Source organism: Tachysurus vachellii, chromosome 1 (assembly GCF_030014155.1).
Source record: "Tachysurus vachellii isolate PV-2020 chromosome 1, HZAU_Pvac_v1, whole genome shotgun sequence".
In the NCBI taxonomy this organism is placed as follows: Eukaryota; Metazoa; Chordata; class Actinopteri; order Siluriformes; family Bagridae; genus Tachysurus; species Tachysurus vachellii.
The window spans coordinates 26,098,078-26,123,088 of record NC_083460.1 but is presented as its reverse complement, the minus strand read 5'-3'; the positions used below and the strand labels follow the sequence as shown (position 1 = coordinate 26,123,088).

Here is a 25,011-nt window from a genome sequence, read left to right as displayed (position 1 = left end):
AAACTAAATAATTATTTGTCAATGTGTCTGTCAATAAACTGATGATTAAGCAGCACAAACCCCCATAGTGAATTTAGTAGAATTTGGCAGGTGATGATTGTTTTATCATTTATAAGCATTACCTTGTCCCTGAACATTTTCTTATACAAGTGCAAATCAGTTTTAAAACTTTTCACACCATAAATAGAACTAGAACTAATTACTTTTGCATAGTCGTAATGTTGCACTAGAGACTTGCTTCTTGCCCATATGCTAAAGTATAATCTGTGCCAAGTGCACTGAGGGAAGATGAGCACATCTTGCACTTAATCAAGGGAGAGGCTCATCACACATGGATGCTTTCTGTTGGTGGGTTTGGGCGTGAGTACTGCTGAGTGTTTAAGACCAGGCGTATTTGGCAGAGCAGCAGCTGGGAGCAGAGGGACACTGGAAAAGAACTGCAACCTTCTCAGACCAAAAACATCAGTGGTGTGAGCATTCCAACTACTGGAATGATTTATTATGTAGCATCACATACACACCTACGAGAAACCATGTGGGGAAATAAAGAAGTGCACCCTATAATTATGAACATGTAGAACCACCTTTAGCAACAGTAACATTAGAAGTAAACATTTTCTGATGGAGTTTATCAGTCTCTCACATTGTTTTGGGGAAATCCTGGGACACTCTTCTTTACAACATTGCTTCTTTTGATCTCAAAGATGTTTGAGGGCATTTGTTAATGCACAGCTTTCTAAACATCCCGCCACAGTATCTCTATGGAGTTGGGGAGTGAACTTGGCCATTCCCACTTATTTCACTCTTCAAGATGTTAATAGATTTTACAGTAACCAAGTTACTAAAGCAGAAGTGCAGGTATACCATTTCTACAAATTGGTTGACTTGCATCCATCTTGCCAAGACCTTTAAATTGAGCATAATAATTAAACAGCAACCCTACCTCCAATGCTAAACAAAATCATGAGATTATATCTTCTTCACTGCCTCTTCCAAGTGCTGTTTATAAACTCTGCCACTTCTCCCATGTGTCCAACTCTCTTTCTCTCTCTTCTAGCTCTGATGTCCCTCCATTGCTCTTACTGTATACATCGAATGGCCCCAGGCACTCCAGACTTTTTTAATGTACCTGGCACAAGTTTTCTTCACCATATCTATTTACAGAGAGATGTGAGAATCCACAGACATTAGTACATCATACAGACTGGAGCGCCTTCCCTGTTCCCTTTTATCCCTAACAAATATGCTAATGATGTGTTTTTGTTTATCTTGGCATGCAACAAAAAACATGTTCAGAGCGCTAGCAAAGCTGACTGTCTCCCTTACAGATGGCAGTGAGCCACCAATCTCCACGGAGTGCCATCAACAGACAAGTCCTTAAAATCACCCCTCCTCCCCCTTGCTAAGCCTTTTATCATCACAGGTCTTGAACGCTTAAACATTAAAATATCACCTTGTGATGGAGATAAATGACCCAATCACTCACTTGGAAGCATTTCCCCATTTTATATTTAACTACTGCTCATTCGGGTGGATGAATATTAATCACAAAATACAGTAACGAGTCAGCAGGGGTGCTGATTTTTAATTGGGTGAGTTTTCAAAACTTTGATTAATGACAAAAAATGAACATGGGAATTCTCGGATCTGTTTTGAGGGCTCTTTTTCAGTGCAAATATTAATTATATATATAGATATATATATACGTATATATATATATATACGTATATATATATATATATATATACGTATATATATATATATACGTATATATATATATATATATATATACGTATATATATATATATATATATATATATATATATATATATACATATATATATATATAGTGAAAGAGAATTGAGATGTTGAATAGTCCTATGTAAAATTCCATATAACTTTGGGAAAAGCCTGGCAGTTAGGGAGAAAAGTGTGGAGCACTCTGCACTCCCTCCCTCACTGACTCACACTGTATGCCTATGGTAGTTTATATCTGTATTCTACCTGCTGCAAGAGAAAATGGACTGGGCTCCATTGGAGCCAGCTGATTTGGACATGCTCCCACGGGACAATAATAAACCAAATGATGTGCTGTGAACTGTTTGTGATGGACTAGAGAAGAGAGAGGGATGCATGTGATGCCACCTTTTCCTAACCACCAAAATCCTAATGCAAGAGACAAGACCTTCTGTTATTGTTAGGCTCCTGATGAGCAAGGGCATACTGGTACTGTCTTGACTCTTAGTCACTACACTACAATTATTAACAGGTTTTTAATAATATTTAGGGAGAAAAAGGTGAATTAGAACAGCAATCAACCCAGCTACAGGAAGTGAATCAAAATGCTGTGTATTATGAAAACAGTTTTCTATTGTGCATCCTAGGGATAGAGCTAACATGCTACAGAAATATGATGTATATTTTATATCTGGTCATATCTGGTTTACTGGTAAAGTAAACAAAATAAATGCAGGGCTTATTGAACCACAAACCCCAACAGTGTGAGGCAAGCATGCCATGTGACCCCATTCTAACGCTGCAGAATAATTTTTTTTTTTGTACATTATGGTAGAAAGAATAGAGAATGAAGTCAAGCAGAACACTACTGAACACTTTAGTGAAGTAAAACAAGGGCAGCTTATCTTCCTTGTCATGTCCACACTGTATAAATGTTCTTTGGAAGTATTCAGATATGTTATGAATAAGAACAAGAACTAATACTGCAGAGAAAATTACATCATCTGATGAAGGCGCATTGTAATACCTGTCTCTTTCACCTTTTTACTCTACAGTTCTCTGGCTCATAACACCTTCCTCTCAGCCCGGGTATCTACAGCCATGCAAGCTAATCACAGCCCATACGGCCCAATTTGCACTGGCCAATTTGCAGGTGTCGCTTTAGATATGCTAGAAGAAAGCTGTGGTGCAGTGCTCCGAGCTTCCTAAAATGATGAGCTGTCTATTGAAGCAGGCTTGCATATAAAGCCTACACAGACACACAGTATGTGTTTATCCACATATATGCTCTCAAGTGTGAATACACACAAAACTGTGCAGATTATGCTTCCTCTTCTGCACAGATGCTCAAAGCCCTAGAGGTTTGGAGAGAGTCTGCTCAGACGCTCAGACAAGGATGTGACAGGGCTTAATTAACCATTGAGCACAGCAGTGGAAGACATTTCTCTGGATTGCTGTCTTTTGTGCTAATGCTAATCTGTGCACTCATAAAGTGTACAGACACGGATTAGAGAGAGAACATAGATGGCAAAAAGAGGAAATGAAACAGTTAGACATGTCTTTTTAGTGTAGTTGATTGACAGTCGAGTTAATGGCACAAGAATGAAGAGAAACTTTGGCTTTTGAGTGACACTAACTAAACTCTTCCTTCTTCTTCTCCCTCTCTCTCCCTCTCTCTCTCTCTCTCTCTCTCTCTCTCTTTCTCTCTCTCTCTCTCTCTCTGTGTCCCATCCTGCAGACACTGAGGGTTGTGATCATAACTGGAGGAAGTTCCACGGTCATTGTTACAGATACTTTACTCACCGACTCAACTGGGAAGATGCTGAGAAAGATTGCAGAGAGCACAATGGCCATCTGGCTAGCATTCACACCAGAGAAGAGCAGGATTTTATCAACAGTTAGTCACTCTGTTCATTTAAGAAATTGTGGAATGCTTTTGCATGACATCCTTAGAACTTTATACATCCATCCATCCATCTTCTACCGCTTATCCGGGGCCGGGTCGCGGGGGCAGCAGTCTGAGCAGGGACACCCAGACTTCCCTCTCCCCAGACACTTCCTCCAGCTCCTCCGGGGGAATACCGAGGCGTTCCCAGGCCAGCCGAGAGACATAGTCCCTCCAGCGTGTCCTAGGTCTTCCCCGGGGCCTCCTTCCGGTTGGACATGCCCGGAACACCTCCCCAGGGAGGCGTCCAGGAGGCATCCGGAACAGATGCCCGAGCCACCTCAGCTGACTCCTCTCGATGTGGAGGAGCAGCGGCTCTACTCTGAGCTCCTCCCGAGTGACCGAGCTCCTCACCCTATCTCTAAGGGAGCGCCCAGCCACCCTGCGGAGGAAACTCATTTCGGCCGCCTGTATCCGGGATCTTGTCCTTTCGGTCATGACCCAAAGCTCATGACCATAGGTAAGGGTAGGAACGTAGATCGACTGGTAAATAGAGAGCTTCGCCTTGCGGCTCAGCTCTTTCTTCACCACAACAGACCGGTATATCGACCGCATCACTGCAGAAGATACACCGATCCGCCTGTCGATCTCCCGCTCCATCCTTCCCTCACTCGTGAACAAGACCCCAAGATACTTAAACTCCTCCACTTGAGGCAGGAGCTTTCCACCAACCCGAAGGGGACAAGCCACCCTTTTCCGGCTGAGAACCATGGCCTCGGACTTGGAGGTGCTGATTCTCATCCCTGCCGCTTCACACTCGGCTGCAAACCGTCCCAGTGCACGCTGAAGGTCCTGATTTGAAGAAGCCAACAGGACAACATCATCTGCAAAAAGCAGAGACGAAATCCCGTGGTCCCCAAACCGGACTCCCTCCGGCCCCTGACTGCGCCTAGAAATCCTGTCCATATAAATAATGAACAGGACCGGTGACAAAGGGCAGCCCTGCCGGAGTCCAACATGCACCGGGAACAAGTCTGACTTACTGCCGGCAATGCGAACCAAACTCCTGCTCCGGTCATATAGTGACCGAACAGCCCTTAGCAAAGGGCCCCGGACCCCATACTCCCAGAGCACCCCCCACAGATCACCACGAGGGACACAGTCGAATGCCTTCTCCAGATCCACAAAGCACATGTGGACTGGTTGGGCAAACTCCCATGAACCCTCCAGCAACCTGGTGAGGGTATAGAGATGGTCCAGTGTTCCACGACCGGGACGAAACCCACATTGTTCCTCCTGAATCCGAGGTTCGACTATCGGCCGAATTCTCCTCTCCAGTACCCTGGCATAGACTTTTCCGGGGAGGCTGAGGAGTGTGATCCCCCTGTAGTTGGAACACACCCTCCGGTCCCCCTTCTTAAACAGAGGGACCACCACCCCAGTCTGCCAGTCCAGAGGCACTGTCCCCAGCCGCCACGCGATGTTGCAGAGGCGTGTCAACCAAGACAGCCCCACAACATCCAGAGACTTGAGGTACTCAGGGCGGATCTCATCCACCCCCGGTGCCTTGCCACTGAGGAGCTTCTCAACCACCTCAGTGACCTCAGCTTGGGGGATCGATGAGTCCTCAACTGAGCCCTCTGCCTCTGCTTCCTCAGTGGAAGACATGTCGGTGGGGTTGAGGAGATCCTCGAAGTACTCCTTCCACCGTCCGAGAATGTCCCCAGTCGAAGTCAGCAGATTCCCACTCTCACTGTAAACAGTGTGAGCAGGGCACTGCTTCCCCTTCCTGAGGCGCCGGACGGTTTGCCAGAATTTCTTCGAGGCCAACCTATAGTCCTTCTCCATGGCCTCACCGAACTCTTCCCAGACCCGAGTTTTTGCCTCTGCAACCACCTGGGCTGAAGCTCGCTTGGCCCTCCGGTACCTATCAGCTGCCTCCGGAGTCCCCCAAGCCAACCAGGCTCGATAGGACTCCTTCTTCAGCTTGACGGCATCCCTTACTTCCGGTGTCCACCACCGGGTTCGGGGATTGCCGCCACGACAGGCACCAGAGACCTTACGGCCACAGCTCCGCGTGGCCGCGTCGACAATGGAGGTGGAGAACATGGTCCACTCAGACTCAACGTCTCCAACCTCCCTCGGGATCTGGTTGAAGCTCTGCCGGAGGTGGGAGTTGAAGATCTCTCTGACCGGAGACTCTGCCAAACGTTCCCAGCGGACCCTCACAGTACGTTTGGGTCTGCCAAGTCTGTCCAACTTCCTCCCCGGCCATCGGATCCAACTCACCACCAGGTGGTGATCAGTTGACAGCTCCGCCCCTCTCTTTACCCGAGTGTCCAAGACATACGGCCGGAGGTCAGATGAAACAACCACAAAGTCGATCATCGACCTCCGACCTAGGGTGTCCTGATGCCATGTGTACTGATGGACACCCTTATGCTTGAACATGGTGTTCATTATGGACAAACTGTGACTAGCACAGAAGTCCAATAACAGAACACCACTCGGGTTCAGGTCGGGGGGGCCGTTCCTCCCAATCACGCCCCTCCAGGTGTCACTGTCGCTGCCCACGTGAGCGTTGAAGTCCCCCAGTAGAATGACGGAGTCCCCGGTCGGAGCACTTTCCAGCACCCCTCCCAGAGACTCCAAGAAGGTCGGGTACTCTACACTGCCATTTGGCCCGTAAGCACAAATAACAGTGAGAGACCTCTCCCCGACCCGAAGGCGTAGGGAAACGACCCTCTCGTTCACCGGGGTGAACTCCAACACATGGCTGCTGAGCTGGGGGGCTATAAGCAAGCCCACACCAGCCCGCCGCCTCTCACCGCGGGCAACTCCAGAGTAGTAGAGAGCCCAGCCTCTCTCAAGGAGTTGGGTTCCAGAGCCCAAGCCGTGCGTGGAGGTGAGCCCAACTATATCTAGTCGGTATCTCTCGACCTCCCGCACCAGCTCAGGCTCCTTCCCCCCCAGCGAGGTGACATTCCATGTCCCTAGAGCCAGTGGGCCCACCACCTGCAGTGGGCCCACCACCTGCAGGAGAAACCGTAAGGGGCTGGTGCAATGTGGATTGGGTGGCAGTCGAAGGCGGGAGCCTCGGCGACCCAATCCCCGGACAACTTTATACATGTTTTAGAAAAATGCTAACATGTCAATGCAAACCTTTTACAATTCATAAAATCAAGTTAGCTGTTTTTGGGTGATATTCATAGCTAGCAACTTAATTCACTTAAGGTAGAAAGTAGAATCCAAAAGTGGAAAGTGGAATTCTTATGGAATCCAACAGAGTTTACCTGAAGTCCTGGCCAATGAAATACACAAAATAATAATAACAATAATAATAAAAGGCAAGTTATAAGCTAAATTGTAGTCTAGGCCAGCAACTGAAAGAGCATCTAAACAATATATATGTATTTCCAAAACTAACAGAAGATTCAGAGTTTGTGTTTTTATCACTGGAAATTCTCCAGTTAAAGCCCCTTGTATGAGAGCTTCAGCACAACGCCAAAAAAAGTCCATCATTTATTATTCCATATATGCAGGCAAATGTATAGTTAATAAGGCATTAGAGATTATCTTTAGATAGTGGCTAAATATAAAACATCAATGGAAGACAGTGAAAAAGGAAGTGATCATGCAGAATTGCAAATGGTGTTGGTATCCTAAAAGCATTTATACTGCTGACGGTTTTGTAAATAAATTGGTTTTTAAAGAGTATTGTTATTTTTTACTAGAATTGGGTGGATGTCTGGAGTTTATGTGCTCATAAAAAAAACATTTAAACAAATTTGCAGCATGTCTCAGCTGCTGGGCATTTAATTGCTGGGTAAAATATTTGTGCATGACTATGCTTTCGGTGTAAACTGATGTATATTCATATGTATAATGTGTATTAATACTCTTACAATGTTCTGTCAATAATGTAGTGGGATGAACAATATATATGTTTATAAAAGTTTAGACATTTTATGACACTGTAGAGATACTTTCTGATCAACAGTTTTGAAAACTTCTTGTCTTCTCAGCAGATTGACCATAAATCTGTTGCTAATTTAGACTTTTGCTTTTATAAAGCTACCTCCCAGTGAAGGAGTGGGCTATCACTTGCTTCTTTTGAGATGTGTAAGGCCAGCCACATCTTTTTGATCTGCTAACTCTCCAGCACTAGACAAATGCTTTTCTGTTGCACCATTTGGGAGCCCAAAGATGTGTTTAATCATCTAGAAAACACAAGCATCTACACCTTCAATAAAAGAAGCTCAGCCATTAGTAAGATGAATGGTCCTTATAATGATGTTCATCTCCCACACTGTGACTGAAATTCTATTCTTTCTTCTGCAGTATCCTTATTCACTTTAAGGAGACTAGGTCACCTGGCTTATTGTAACATCAGCATGTAAAACTCGTGTATTATTGCCAGCCAGTGTCAGTGTTATGAGCAGGCAGAAACGCATGCTTTAAGTCTTGAATGATGTCTGCAAGTGCAAACATTTTGTAGGGGAATAAAAAGTCATTGCTGGATACTGTTTGTGAAGCGGTTTGGGTTTGTGGGTTATCATAGAGTACAGCATAAAATGGTATGTTTTCAGCTCTTGAGTTCACAGCAGTTTCTTCTCATTCAGAGATTACAAGATTGAATCCTGATACCTCCAAGATGATATAATTTGGCCCTGTTTGCTATCTTGTTGATCAGAGTGATACTATCCAATCTCACATATAATAGCCCCCTTAAGCGTGTTTAGCTTCTCGATTATTTTGCACTGCTGTTTGAACATGTGTTAGAGGAAGAAAACCCTCAACCTCCCAGAGCCAATCAATAGCAGAGATTAAGCTAGGGTGGGAATTGGTTAGGACTTAATTGGGAGGAAACTGGGTTTTAAAAAGATTTAAAAACAAATGAGAAACTGTTTTTGGTTAACTTTGTGTGTTGTTTTGTTTGATCTTGTTTTTGATATTTTGAACTTTTATTACAGGTATGAGCCATGAAAACACTTGGATTGGTCTGAATGACAGAACAGTGGAGGAAGATTTCCATTGGACTGATAACATGGACCTGGTGAGGCGAGACTATGCGCTCACTTGTCTGCCAGTAGATGTTTCCATCTAATTTGTTTGATTGACATATTCCTTTGTCAGGGTTTTTTTTTTTTTTGTTCAGCTGCCTTTTTTGATGAGTAGTCTGCTGACTGAAAAAAGCACGACAGCTACACTGCAGAATCTTTTTAAAAGAAAGCAGGAGGTTGGGTCAAGACATGAGACAGCTGCAGTGTTTAATCAAAAACTGCCTATGGTGGGATTTTTCTGTTCTTGTGCAATTTAGAGGCTTTTTAAATAGCACAGCTCTCAGTTAGTGCATGTTTTGAGACAAGTTATGCCAGAACATATTTCACTGTCCAAACTTTGTAATGCCATAAATCCTGCTTATGTCCAAGACCTTAAATCCATTTGCTGTATCTGGTCATGAATTTGTAAAAATGCTCAGTATGTGGCAGGATGTGTTAAACATCTAGCAAAGTCAAGGGATTGTGTTTGTGTCTGAAATATCCCTGTGCCTCCTGCAGCAATATGAGAACTGGAGGGAGAACCAGCCTGATAATTTCTTCGCGGGAGGAGAGGACTGTGTGGTGATGATCGCCCATGAGAATGGCAAATGGAATGACGTGCCCTGCAACTACAAGCTGCCCTACATCTGCAAGAAAGGCACAGGTGTGTGAGAGAGAAGGAGAGAGAGTGGAAAGAAGTGCTGTAGCTCATATGTGTGTTGTGTTTTATTTCCGAATTTATGTTTTACTTACATTAATACACTGCCATGAGCCTTCAAGGTACTTTTGCAATACTTGCAGCATTGCTGTCTACTTATATTAATGCTACTTCCTTACATCAGTTCAAACTCCTGTCTTTTCTTACTATATATTATATCTTCGATCACCTTTGATCTTTCATCTGCCTCTTGGAGAGTGTGGCCTGTGCTTTTTATTTTACCTTCAGCTGTGCCTCTTCAGATAAAAGTCAGTCTGGGAATCAGCAAAGGAATGACATAGGCTTTGTCAGGAGGGGCTTTTTTAAAAACGTTAATATAGGATGAAGTCTTTTGTGGTCCTCCTGTAGTATCACAGGCACTTCAGTTCACTCCTTTGTGGGCCAATTATACTCATTTTGTCTGAAGATTTGCATATGAAGCAGACAGAGCCTGCAGAATAGCCATATTTGGCTGCATGGCTGGACTGTGAATGGTTACTCTGGATGCTTACAACATTTTTTACAAATGGCACTCATGCATTGCTACACTAGTCCTGGCTCCCTTTTTCCTGATGGCTGAATAATGCAGCAGTGGACAAATTATAAATCATTTGCTAGCCCACCAGGTAAGTGAAAGCTCCTATGTGCTGGTCGCTGGCCCATGGTACAGTATGTATGTTTGCACAAAGGTTAAATTAACAAGGCTGAAATGCAACACAACATTTTTTAGCTCTACTGTGTGACTATAGAAAAAAAAACAGGACCTGAATACCTGGGATAAATAACATCATGTAACCAAAAGGTTTTTGTGACAAAAAGGCTGAAAGTCCTAGCTAACATTTTGGCTGTGAGTTCTCTTAATGCACAATGACATTTGAGTTATGCTATTATTATTATTATTATTATTATTATTATTATTATTATTATTATTATTATTATTATTATTGCTGTTATACCAATAGGCAGATCATATGACAGGTTTGCCATTGTGCATCAGGTGGTGGGATTTGTAAAAATTAGCATGCACCACAGGGTCAAGGTGCTATGTGCCATTCTGAAATAAATGAACCAGAATGAGTATATTGTATTCAAACAGAAATTTCATGCTTAAATGAAAGAGTTTGTTCCGGTGTTTCTGTGAGTGAAGCAAATAATTATACATCAATAAGGCCGTTCTAGATTCTATTTCATGAAGTATTTCATGCTTGAAATTTGTGGGGGAAAATTGTTTATTGGTTTATTTTATTTGGCTATATTCAATATAGTTTCAATTGCTAGGATGTCACTTTTTGGAGTATAGTTTCTCTTAAAAGACAGATGATGTTCATTGTAATGTGTGTTCTTATAAAGCTTACAGAACACCCAGTCTACAAGATTTTTGCTGCAGTTAAGAAGCTCTGTCTGCCCTTAGGCAGTACTAAAACCTGAGTCAGTAAGGCAATGTCCTACATGTGACTATAATATTAAATCACCTTCCAAGATTTGACAGCACTATAAAGGCAGCAGGAAATATCCTGAAGTGTTTTGCTTGGATCTGGAGGCATTTGAAAAGCACCCTACAGCATTATTTTCCAAAAATCTCCCTGGAGCTGCTGCTATAATTTTAATTTTAACTGTGAAATTACAGCTTAATTCAGGAGCAGCAGTTGGAGAATGACACCATTCACCATCCTAGCACAATAAGCTCTGTGTAAATGTGTTATTTGTCCAGCAATAACATCCCAGGTAGGATGATAAACAGAGTAATGTTTTTGCTAAATGGCAGAATCTGAAAAACGACACTTGATCTCGCCCATTCTCAATGATATTGATTCAATCTTATGTATTTTCTGCAGCAGTAGGGTTTTTCTACATGGCATTTGGCTGCATGCTTCTCCACAGAGGCACAAAGCTCTTGTAGTGTGTTCACAAATGCAGGCGGTGGAATCTTGAGAACCTAGAGGAGCTGCTGGATGATGCATGACAACAGTCACTGGCATGAAACATCTCAGATCAGTTTTTTATCTCATACTATCTGATTATCTGGACGGATAACATATAAGCTTATGTGTTCATTTAGTGTTGATCTAGAGTTGCTGTGCTTGATAAGGGAAGATTATATCAAAAGAAACAGCTGAGACATGAAACAATAATAGTTCATACTGTACGGTATAGACATAAAGCATTAACGGTCATAGATTTTAGTAGATTTTCAGTGTTTTGCTTGGAAATGTTGTAAAGATGTTTGGAGGAGATGTTTGGATATTTGTCAGGAAATTACCAGTGAACACGTGTTCTGTCTGCAAATGAGTTCCCTGTGGTGCTTCATTTCTCGCCACGGCAGACGTGGGTCAGTTTAATTTTGCCGACTCAGTAAACAGAGACACAGAGTGTAAGCAACAAGACTGCCATCTAAGGAAAGAGAAATGAACTACAAGATTTTACAGAGCTGAAATCAAAGTGAACCTTTTTTATTTTGTTGTTCATCAGTATCAAAAATGATTCTCAATAAATTCAGTATCAAATAAAGGATTTCTGCATCCTGTACATTCATAAACATAAACAATTCATAACTATAAATTATAAAAATAATTTAAAAAATAATTATAATCAACTGCAACGTCCTTGAATTTTTGAAAATATGGTGAGGTAATATTGTTCCGGAAATATGGCACATCATTTTTGTTTCATAATGTCACTGGCCCCTGAATCACATTCCTTATGAATACCTTTGTTGTGTCAGTCAGCTGTATGGTCTGGTCTTTATCGGCAATCAGGTCTGCGCTGAACTCAGAGTTTACGATGACCCATTAGTTCCTCAGGAACTCTCGGTTGCACTATTATAAACTGTTGTAGAAAGGACATTATTTACATTTACATTATTTACTGTAGAGTGTCACTCAAATGAGGATCGGTTCCCTTCTGAGTCTGGTTTCTTCCTCTTATCATCTCAGGGAGTTTTTCCTTGCCGCCATTGCCTCCTGCTTGCTCATTAGGATAGGGATATATATATATATATATATATATATATATATATATATATATATATATATTATATATATATATATATATATATATAGCATTTTAAATTTTAAATTAATATTTTTCAATTCATTTTAAACTTTAATTCTATATATTAATTTATTTATTTTTATTCTTTTTTCATTCTTATTATTGTTATATGTTTATTTCTTTTTTTCTCTCTTTATTTATTTTTATTTTCTGACTACTACAATGAAATTCTGCAGTATTTAACAATTTCTACAAACACGTAGTGTTCATAAACACTACACATTAAAGATAATGATAACCTGGTAAAAAACCTTTGTCATTTTCCCCTATATGGAATTTAAACTACAAAATTTAAAACATTTTTTTAAAAATTTTGGTTACCACAAAAAGTTAAAATAGAAAAAATTTGCTATTAAATATTCCATTCCATCTCCACAAACACACAGACTATCTAAGAGCACTGCTATTCGGTGATTTCATTTGCATTTAATTTGATATGCAAGACATGTACTGATTATAAGAAGTTTATCAAGGAATTATAAGTTGATGATGGAAAGTGTGCAGTCACGTATCAGCATAATCAGCACCATCCATTCCACTCCATTAAATCCACTAAATTCACCATGGTACATAACAGTCCAATAACTTGAACAAAATCATATGCGAGGAAATCACCTATAGCTGGGAAGGTTTGAGACGTTTAACAGACTGACTGCAAGCACCACTGTGTGTGTTACACTGCTGTCTTACCCAAAATAAGGTAGGCAGATAGCCAAGGCAGTGCTTAAAAGCAACTTAAACAAATACATTTTGGTAAAATATATGTATGTTGTCTCAAATTAGATGTCAATGTGTGTAAGTTGTAGACAGAAAATATAGACAGTTTTGTTCAAAACTTAATTTTCATATTTCTTATTATTGCCATATAGATAGAATAGAGAGAATAACACACATTTTAGATACCATTGTTGTTTTTTTCTGTCACTGCAGTGTTGTGTGGCCCACCACCCCTATTGGACAATGCTTTCCTGATTGGCCGCAAGCGTTCACACTATGATATCCATTCAGTTGTGCGTTATCAGTGTGCAGATGGGTTTCTCCAGCGCCATATTCCCACCACCAAGTGCCGTGCCAGTGGTAAATGGGACCATCCCAAAATCCTCTGCACAAAATGTAAGTGACTATGTGTAACTACACATTTGCTTAACTTACTGTATATCTTATATGTTAAATGTCTTTATATGTACATAAAACATGAACATACAGTAATATGACTTTTTTAAGTTTACAATATAAGTGCTCCAGCAGTTCAGACAGGTTCTTCTGGGCGACTCTGTGCTAATTTGCTTTCCCTTTCCATCTCTCTCTACAGCTCGGAGATCCCATCGCTACAGGCGCCATCATCACAAGTCTCATCACGAGCGCAGAAAGCACAAGAAACACGGCTCAGGCGGGCATCGGGGTAGACAAGAGGGTCATGGCCATTTCTAAGCAAAAACAAAACCCATGCCTATATGTCCCAGTGAGGTTCTCCTACTGTAGTTCCTGCACTGTCTAAAACATTCTGTTTTCTTCATCAGCCTTTATCGCTCAAACCTGTGATCAGAGGGTCAGTGTTAGACCCCACATAGACTATAATGACTACAATGTTTGTTTTTTGTTTTTTTGGGTTTGCTTTTTTTTTTTGTTATCGTATTCTTTTGTCTCAATTTTTTTTTGACAGCTACACTCTCATAATCTGTCAATTATTTTACTATAACTACACTATGCCTACTCACTGGGAGTTCATTCATACTCCTAGGGGTGGAAAACTCTTTTTGGTTTCTGTACAGTACTCTGACATAAGCAGGTATCTCAACTTAACAAAAATTCTGATTAGGTTGTAGTGATTTCATTAAGAGGATCTATGTTCATTTGATTAGGAAAGATTGCTTAGCATTGTTTTGACTTAGTGTTTAAAATCTTTTACCAACACAGAGGAATCTTTTTTCAACTTTCTAATTCAAAGATCAACTAAATAAATAAAAGGATAGTTGGGCCAGAAGGCAGTCATATTACAGTAGCTGCACAATTCAACATTTACATTTTTTAACATGTACTGAATAATTCCTAAATAGGTACTAGCCAAAATTAGCATGATATAAGTAATCAAACTGCACATTTGACACATTCAATAAACCAAGAATAGACAGTGTCTAATTTACCAAAAGCATTTAAATGTTAAGATCATATTAACTGGTAGAGAGAGTGTTTTAATGTGATGCTCCAACATTCTGATCCTTTTAGTATACAGACCAGAATTATTCATGCAACAGGTCATTTATCGTGTGATAGTACAATGCCTTTAACCTGTCATTCCTTTATTGCCTTAACAATTTATTGAATTTATCACACAACACTAATCAATTTCCTGATGATTTTGAGTTCTGAGGTGAGACACTTCCAATATAGCAATTATACTATTTGGTGAATTGATAATTCATAATTTATGGTTGAGTTAAGGCCAAATGATTTCCCCACTGATTGTTAGAGAATTGTTATTTGACTAGTTGTATGAAAGCATGAAAGTTATAAAAGTGAAAGAAAGGTTGCTGGAACACATACACTTTTAACTGTACCCGATTTTAACCACCGACTTGTGTCATTCTTTAAGTAATCCTCTGTACCTGTAATTAGCTCCTCAGTTTGAATTAGATAGTTCAGGACTGAATTAAAGAGATCGCTACAAAGCAGTAAACACAGACGATCTCATGCCAGATACAAATGCATGCCAAAGTGGCTTCTGGTTTAATTGTTCAGTTGTATAGGGGAATCATTCGACTCTGAGCTACACTTAAGGTCATTTAGTAAACGCTGTCTAGAGAGGCATGTAAGGAAAAAGACTCGCCACAAGAGACTCAACATTTGTGTTTCTAATCGAAGCGTACTAGAGGCTCATTGTGGTTTGGAAAACTTTTCAGCTCTTTTTTAAGGACCAGGTGCGTGTCCTGTTTTTTAAACGTGGCTGCAGCAGCTGACTGGAATAAGATCTGCACCGGCTCTCTGTCTTTCTCTCATGCTTACCACAAAAGAAAAAGGCCATGCTTTCATACGTTGTCCCCGTATGCCAGCACTGTTTGTGCTTATCTCTCCCCCTCTGTCCTAACTCAATTCCTCTAGAGATTAGACTTTCTACTTTGCGTTCTCTTTGCTCAAGTCTACATGGCTGCCTTTATTCAGCTTGTCTGTGAAAAGGATGTGTGCAGGGTGATGAAAAAAGCATGCTTTTTCATTCTCAGGCATGCTTAATTAGTGCTTATCTTTTCATTATCTGTTTTTAAATGATGGCGTAATGGACATTTAAACAGTGGCTCATTCCAGTGACTTTTAGATGTTAGTTCATGATATGTTTTGGGGAAATATCAGCCTTGCATTTGACGATTCTAAACCTGACATTCTCAAAGCCATTACGTAGAATGAATTATACCACATACAGAATTTTTAAGATTCTGGTTCTATAGAAATTTGTCAATTTACATTTCCTTCACATTGTGTCATATAAATAGCTTTAAACTCTTTATAGAACCATAAAGGCGAGTCAGATGATTAACAGCAGGCTGAAGTGTGACTCATAATTATGAAAATGAGTCTCTAAATGGAGGATGCTCATAGCTGTTTGTTGGAGAGTGTTTTTCAAAGCTCTAAGATTTAGCTGAGGCTTCCTGGGGCAACACTTCTGACTAATTACTACGGAGCCATCGAAATCCCAGATGGTTCTGGGGCAGCATCACAAACTAGTTAGGTTTCTGGATCATGGCCCCATTTAAGGAACATTTGTTTCCCATGAAATATGATATTAAACCATGCATAAACAGACAGCAGCTTTTTCAAAGGTCTTAGTTTAATATTTGCTATCAAAATGTCCAAAAGTGCACACTGTAAGACATGTACCTTTTTGTATTTATATTGTAGGTGTTTAAAAGGAGGGCAGGAGCGAGCTAGGGGAATTGGGGTGTCCTTTATTCGGTCTAGACTCCACGTTAGAGTTGCACATCTATCATCTGCCTACTATGCCACTTGGAATGAGCAGTGTATGGAGCTTATCTCCTTCTCATTATATTATGTTTGGGGTTTTTGGATCTATGATTTTATAAAGGGGGATGTTACATGATGAGGAAGAGGAGTGAAACCTAAATGGCACAGTTAATTCCAAATGTTTGTCATGTTTATTTTTGGAATTTGCCCAATACTAAGCAGAAGAATCATAGGCAAACTCTTTAGCAGTATTATAATTGGCATATGCATTGTGTGCTTTGCGACAGATCTCTCAGACTGTCAGAGAGACTGTGCAAGCACAGACTCAGCACTGCTAGTTGACTAATCCCCATCTCACGCAGATGAGTGTAAAGGTTGTTAATCAAAGCACAGATTTAAATTTTGCTTTTAGTTATTGTACATATTTGACTTCAAGACTTGGTTCATTTCGTCAGTATCAGCTTTAGTCTCAAATGACTCTTTACATTAGCTTATGTTCTCTTTGGAATCATGCAAATTTTTCAGTGAGGTGCTCTGATTGGTTTTTTAACCCATGCAAAGTTTTGTCTTAATCCACATGTAGAACAATTTAGTAAATTAGTTTTTAGAAGCTTTTTTCTGAAAAGAGAAGGTTTGGCTCAAGCATGAGTTTAGTTGAAACACCAGCCACCGTTCTGATGATGTATAAAGCTCTGCTGCACCTTTCCTCACCTCTGTGTTGTACATAAACTGTATCTTTGTACTTTTCATTTTCGGTCATTTCTGTTTTTTCTAATGAAATCTGGATGTGTTTATTACTTAGAGTTCTGGATCACAGTCATACAGCCTGACCTACCACCCAGTGTAAACTTAATGAATAAACTGGGGACAATTTTAAAGTAACTTAGCAGAGAGAAACATTTAACCTCTTGAAACAGGTTTCCTTTTTCAGTAGTGTTATTTCTCTGTTCTAGCTACTGACGTTGAGTCAGGCTGTGTGAATGTGCTCTGTGTGTATTGATCAGTATTTAGGTGTTCTGATGAATTCTAGTCCTGTCGTTGTATCACATTCTTTATCTGACAAATGATCGATTAAAATCATTTGGCTGGATCAGTACAGCTCTTACGTGTTGTTTTGGTTTCAATTATTTACCTGCTTCTTGGAAAATTCTAAACCCCAATGTGTCCTTTGCTCATCTGTCCTGGAAAGCCCTTGAAGTTTGTAAACAGTGTGTTGTAAACCAGTGTGTTGTCTTTCTCCGTATCATCGGAAATTGTTCCAGGTAAAAACCTTTAGATTTCTTAGTTTCTTAACACTTTCATAACAGCGCAGCACCACATGGAGAACACCAGAATACAACAGTCTTAGAAAAAAATAACCCTTCTTCGGTTTTTCAAATGTTCTTGCATAGCATCTTTAATAGGTTCTATTTGGAACTCTCTCTGAAACAGAACCTACATAGAAGCTTTGATATAGATGGACGATCTGTAGCCATATAAGCTTATTTAATCCTCTAAATATGTTTGTTGATTTGTTGTCAATCAACAAATTCATTTGTTGTCATACATTAACATTTTCTAAACAGGTTCTAATTAGAACCTTCGAAAAAAAATGATTCTTTAGAACCCTCTATTGTAATTCTACTTGCAGAATAGTCTTTAAGGGTTCCCTCAAAGGCTTCCTAAAATTGTAGTAATGTAATGAATAAAAAGAATAAAAACATTCTTCAAGCAGTCATTGCATTATGATTAAGAATTAAGGGCTTTTAAAAAAACTAAACTAACTAAACTTCTTGCACCCAAAAGTTTCTTTGGTTTGTCCATTTGAGGGAACTGTTATAAAAGTGCTTCAAAAAAAAAAAAGTGGAACAAGGAGCTTCCTTTTCAGAGAACATCTTTAGAAAAATTTCCAAAGAATGTTTGAAGAACTAAATAGTATAGGATATTGAACCGAAGAGCCATTTTTAAATACAAAGAACTCTTTGGAGTAGCTTTTTGTTTAGCTGACTATTTTTTTGGAGGTTTTTTCAAAAGGTTTAAAAGTGAAACCCTTAAAACCATTAAAAAGACTACAATATGTAGGAAGTCACAGAGGGCTCCCAATCATTTATTCATTGATCTTCAGTACCTATTTATCCTGTCTGGGACTATGTACATTGGAGGGAATGGCAGTTCATTTCAGGGCACCATGCGCACACATACTGTAGTCACTGCTAACGGGAATTCGGCATAGACAAATTTCATGTTTTATTTAAGGTGGGAGAAAAGTTGAGAACCCATAGGCAGCCCAAACTGGCATGGGGCAAATGTGCAAACTCTACACAGACAGTAACCTGAGCTACGGATCAAACCCTGTAGATGTGAGCTAGCGGTTAAGAACATATTTATTTATGATTATTTACTTCATAGATTGAAATAGTTTGTTTTTAAATGTACAGATGAAATTTATTGGGTTAGATGTACTGTATATTCATTATAATATTTGTTTTCAATTTTAATGTCTTTGCATTTAAGTAATTTTAGCATATTATCACCTAAATGCTCCTCAGTGAAAAATTCTTTCAGCAAGCAGCTCTGAATACCAATATTTATTTCTCCATATCAGACTCCAGGGCTCCAGTATTCATGCCAGGTCAACACTGATGTCACAAACTAATACACCACTCTCCGTAGATTTTGTTTATGCTGGAGGCAAAATCTTAAAATGGCAAAAGTCAATCTTGATACTAATACAAATTGCATGTACACTGTACTCCAGCATACCGTACATAGGAAACAGGGTAAGAAAAACACTTACTGAACATTTTATTAGGAAAACCTGTACACCTACTTATTCACCAATCATCTAATAACATCAGTCATCAGAATGGGGAAAATTTGGGAAAAATCACAACGATTTTGATCATGGAATGATGGTGAAAGTCGAGCTGATTTGAGTATTTCTACATAACTGCTGATCTCCTGGGATTTTCAGCACAGCAGTATTTAGAGCTGTGCTCATGGAAACGCCTTGTTGATGATAGAGCTCAATGGACAATGGCAACGGACAATGTTGAAAGGCTATTGTACCTAAGAAAAAGACTCTGTGTGAGAGGGAAAGCATCTCAGAATGCTTGACACGTCCAACATTGAGGCAGATACACTACAACAGCAGCAGAAGAGTACACTGTGTTCCAAATCTCTCAGAGAATAACAGAAATCTGAGGCTGCAGTGGACATACAGTATGGTCACCAAAACTGAACAGCTGAAGACTTTAAAATTTAACCTGGTCTGATGAATCTCAGTTTTTACTGAGATAGACGACAGGATCAGAATTTGGTGCCAACAGGATGAATCCATGGACCCAGTCCAGACTGGTGGAGGTGGAATAATAGTGTGGGGAATGTTTTCCTGGCAAACATTGGGCCTGTTAATAATAATCAATCATCACTTCAATGCCGCAGCCTATTTCAGTATTGTTGCCGGACATGTGCTTGCCATCATGGCCACACTTTAACCATTTTCTCGTGGCTTGGTAGAACAGGACATGAAGCATGCAAGTGCACCTGAAATACATACAAAAACTGAGTGAGGAAATCATGTTAACATGGACCAGAATCTCAAAGGAATCTTGTGAAATTCATTCACTCCAGAGTTTTCAGAGCAACATTTCTCTTTGGGAAAACAGGGAAACAATTTCATTAACTGTGGATATTTGTGTCTGGCACAAATACCCAGCACATGCAGTTTTTCAGAGCTATAGGAGAGAAACTGATGGTGATTGATGTGTGCTCGGCTCTGCAGGTTTCAAGGACACTCCATCCTCATTAAATGTAGAAAAAATTATAGTGGAGGTGGGTTAACACTGATAGAAAAGAGATTGCAATGTTTCACTCTACTGGATAAAATAGCAGGACTCAATCTATTTAGTGCACTGAAAGTGACTTGTGAAAAAATCATTCAGAAATAAACTTTTGAGAATTTGCAGATGTTTTCTTTCACAGGGGATTTGATATATCGTAAGCCTTGTAATATTGATTTTTAATATTGTTGTTGATACTGTTTTGAATGAATAATAGTTTGTTAAGAATGTTATTACTATGTGCTTGATTAGAATAAGAACTGGTGGTGTTTGCCTGTAGATGGAGATATTTATTTATCATTAATTAAAGGAGTCTCCAGTGTCAGCACTTTGTGTAACAGCTGCGTTGCATGCGTTCTTTAACAGATTAAAAGTTAGTTCTTTTATTGTTTAGATTTTTTGTAGAACTCTACAATAGAGAGTTCTAGAAAAATCCCAGATTAGATCAGATTAGAAGTTTCGCTTAAAACCATATTAATGTACTTTTGTTGTGCGGTATTGTACATTTATTTAAGCCTACAAAAGTCAACTCAAAAAGAGGCTTGTTTGTCATGCTTTCTATTTTTTGGTTGTATTTTATTCTACAAGAGCCGTGTACACTCAAAAAAAAAAAAGGTTAACTTTTAAATTTATGGCAACTTTATCAAAGGTTAAGAGGTCCAATTAGGAGATGTTCAGGAAGCTAAGAACATTTAACTACCCAAAGAACCCTTGGGGAACCTTTTGTAAGTGCAGATTTTAGCCCTATGATTTAACTTGTTACTGCCATTTAAACACTTACAGATTATACAGTAGATAAGTGCATATATTTGGCTTTAGTGCCATTCGGCTAATAAACTGAGGGATGAACAACTAGTTGGTGAGACAGCTGTGCATTTAAGTATAAAATCACAAAACCCGTGAGGACTCCATATCTCCTCAGCTGTGCAACATAATCAAACAGTGTGTCATAAACACCATGTGATTCAGTGCTACCTAAAGGTTAATACAGGTTTTTAAAGCCATTTATCATTGTAACAGAAACCCTGATGAATAGAGCAAGTACACTAATTCCTGCAAGTGCAACTGCCTTCAACAGGCTAATGATTGTGCAGATGGTGAGTTTGCAGCCTCTAATAGCTTTTAAAATTTCATGGCATGCAAAACAAGCAAGAACAGCAACAACAAAATATACAGGCAATAGATAAATCCAGAGTGTTGTTCTGCTATTCCATTATAGGCTGGCACAAGCTTGTGTGTTCTACATGTTCCCTGCATACTGTTATTCTAGGTCCATGGCTGATGATCCGGAAATTTCCTTCATTAAGCAGCTTAGTGTATCCTCCATACGAAGGGATTATCATGCCTCACTGGCTACAGGGACGACCAGAGAATCTGTCAAGTGCACTGTTTTCCTTTTTCCTTTCACTGCTGATTTCCATAAATCCTCCAGGTGAATGACTAACCTTCATAGCTACAGTTGACATATGCAGATGTTACAAATCAGCCTTTTTTCTGGATATGCAGTTCAGACAAAATGCATGCCTAGTGCATGGCTTCCTGACTTCTTCAACTGAATGTCAGTGATTATTCTTTTCACCATGACATTTGATAGAAGATGTTGATTTCCATAGTTTGGGTATCAGGTAAACACAGATAAAGTGTCCTTCACAACAACCTATGTAAATATTTCAGACAAACAACTTACTGAAAAGGGGGCACGGTGGCTTAGTGGTTAGCATGTTTGCCTCACACCTCCAGGGTCGGGGTTCGATTCCCGCCTCCACCTTGTGTGTGTGGAGTTTGCATGTTCTCCCCGTGCCTCGGGGGTTTCCTCCGGGTACTCCGGTTTCCTCCCCCGGTCCAAAGACATGCATGGTAGGTTGATTGGCATCTCTGGAAAATTGTCCCTAGTGTGTGATTGCGTGAGTGAATGAGAGTGTGTGTGCCCTGCGATGGGTTGGCACTCCGTTCAGGGTGTATCCTGCCTTGATGCCCGATGACGCCTGAGATAGGCACAGGCTCCCCGTGACCCGAGGTAGTTCGGATAAGCGGTAGAAGATGAATGAATGAATGAACTTACTGAAAAAATAAAAATACATTTAAAAAACCTCTAAAATAGTGTTCTTCCTGTCCTGGTCTACTGTAGCTACATGTTAGCTTGGAATACTATTATTAAATATTTAAAAAAATCTTTTTTGTTTTGCAATAATAATCCGATCTCATGTTTAAAATGCCTTTTTCACATTTTAGTGCCAGAACATTAACCCCTGTAAAAGATTTCAAACATTGCAGAAGTCAAACAGAAAGTGACATCAGATCCTGGGAAGGAGAAAAGTAAGTTCACTTAATCTTTTTTTTTTCCTTTATTTTATTTATGACACTGTCCTATTAACTCATAACATCACTTTTTAAACATTTAACCTTGTCGCACAAATTATTATTTTTTTTCTTTTAACAACAAATTTTAGTTGCTGCAGTAAATAAACCATCTTAAGAGATGGAATGATTTACTTTTTATTGCATATAAGAAAAATGTCCCTGGACACAATGTTAAACTGTTTCAATGGTTAAATGGCATGAAAGGGATTCACACATGCACAAACATTTCTTTCTTTCTTTTTTAAATAGAGATTTGATTACCTTGTTCCTCATGCTTCTTCTCTGAACACTTTTATTAACGCTGCACTATTTATTTCCGCTTCAGTTTCAGTCGCTGTGCAGCGCCTATTCTTAATTTGTGCTCCTGACAGCTAACAATCACAACTAAACAGCTGGATTCCTGCTTCACAAACACACAGTGTAAACAAAGAATGAACTCGCTCTGTTGGAAGAATTTACAAAGAAGTTTGATGTGTGCACATTCATTATCTAAACACTTTTGTAGATGTTAAACACTTCATATTACTCCTGAAGTTAAAGGATTCTTCTTTAAACAACTGAGCTAATTCTGTGGTTGCTTCTTATTCATTATTTATTTCGTATCTTTATTCTCTGCTCAGTGTTTGTATGAAGTATGATATTATTAACTCAGTTGTGTCATCGTTGGTTGAATGAGAATTATTTGTGTTTTGCAGAATAAATGAAGACTCCCTGCTGAGGTACTGTAACAATTTCCGCATCTTTATTTTTTCCCCCGCATCAAACAATGACGACAAACATAATCACAAGTCAAATTTATTTTGTGTTGATTGTTCTTGATCGTTTGTATTTAGTTATCACAATGATCACATAATTAACAATTACATTCAAGTGCAAAATATTGTATACACCTTGGAAAAATTGTACTTCACTGTGTGTTTTACAAATACGTTATGTATATAAGTCATGTATGTTTTAATAGTTTTATTAATGCCAGATATCAGAATATTGTATAGTTGATTGCATTTGTCTCTTTTTCAACCAAAAAAACATGAAACTTTTGCACTTGAATGTATTTACCAGGAATATAATAAGTAATAAAATAAGTACTAATAAAAAATAAATAGATGTGTACTTTGTACTATGTTATCTATTTGAACACAGTTTTTTTTCTAGATGCTGAAAAGGGTTTTGTCTGTAAAGTATTTTGTCTTTAAAATGCACTTTTTTTAAGTCATAAAGTTTATCTGGCCAGCTAGCATTTCTGTTTTTAACTGGTGACTTTTAGAACTTCTAGCTACCTATTAAGATTAAGCATGCTAGCTATTTAGCTAGTTAGTTAGCTTAACAGCGATTAACAAGTTAACAAGGGTAAAAGATCTATTCATGCAATAATACCAATCTGGTCTCAGACATTTTAAAGAGCAAAAAAGCCTGCTTCTCACCTTCATCATTAACTTTTCAAACAATTTGAATCATGCGAACACATTATGTCGCTGTGTAGCTGTTTTAATATACTGTAGAATGGTGGGTGGAATGGTGCAGTAGAGAGCATCGCAGCTCTAGCATCCCTGATTCAATCCTGAAATCAAAATACATGTTATTCCCATGTCTTTATGAGTTATCTCTGACTTTTCTGGTTTCTTCCTTTTTGGTGTATATTCCAATCGTATCTAAACCAATCACTGGTTTCAGGCATCACCCACATGTCTTTGTAATTTTACTCTTCTGTATTGCTCCCTCTGAGCTTGTATATCTCACCATGTTTGAGTTTTTTTTTCTAGCCTCCTGTCAGTAATGAGAAATGGGACACATATGGAGGCTCTTCTGCTTCAGCTCTACTTACCCTTGGGCTCTGCTCAATCACTCAAAGGTCACCTAATTTCACTTTATGCTGAGAGGAAAAAAGGCAAGGATCAAATGAAATAAAAAAAAGCACACACTCAAGAGCAATATGTCACATTGGCTCACACTCAGTGTTGCTTTTCTGCTGTTCTCTTTGTTCCTAATATGAATTGGGATCACAGGTTAATATGGCTGAAATACTGCCAAAGCCTCTCGGGTGTGTAAGTCAAGTATGTGATCTTCCTACCCAAGAAAGAAATTTTCCCCGATTTTAAATAGCAATGACGCTTTTGATTTTGATGGAAAGCTATTTGCTTTGTAAAGTGATGTATGATCAGAGGACCCTGTAGGTTTGTACTATAAATTGTCTGTAGCTTAATGATTTTGAGTATATTTTATTCATTTGATCTCAGTACTGACATTTGTCTGGAATAAGTATTAAAGAAAAGATAAATATAACAGCAACTGTTTCTTATTTATGAAGAGTTAACAAATTACAGATGTAATTCATGTTTGTATTTCATGAAAATGCACTTTTATTGTTTTTCTCTTCAAGCTAATGTTTTCTCAAGCGTCATCCAGGCGGCTAGACACTCAACTTTGAGTTGCCAGGAAATATTTCCAGGAAAAAGAGCCAAA

General features: G+C 39.3%; 1 protein-coding gene across 2 annotated transcripts in view; it reads left to right on the top strand.

Moving 5' to 3' along the window:
• ncanb (neurocan b) overlaps nucleotides 1-17,465 on the top strand; it is a 93,053-nt gene extending 75,588 nt beyond the window's left edge. For both annotated transcript variants that reach the window (XM_060880076.1, XM_060880068.1), the window contains exons 11-15: nucleotides 3,476-3,634; nucleotides 8,596-8,678; nucleotides 9,184-9,328; nucleotides 13,343-13,525; nucleotides 13,725-17,465. In XM_060880076.1, the coding sequence (XP_060736059.1) occupies nucleotides 3,476-3,634; nucleotides 8,596-8,678; nucleotides 9,184-9,328; nucleotides 13,343-13,525; nucleotides 13,725-13,843 (689 nt within the window). In that variant the 3' untranslated portion in view covers nucleotides 13,844-17,465. The remainder of the gene's footprint in view (nucleotides 1-3,475; nucleotides 3,635-8,595; nucleotides 8,679-9,183; nucleotides 9,329-13,342; nucleotides 13,526-13,724) is intronic.
• Nucleotides 17,466-25,011: the final 7,546 nt, after the last annotated feature.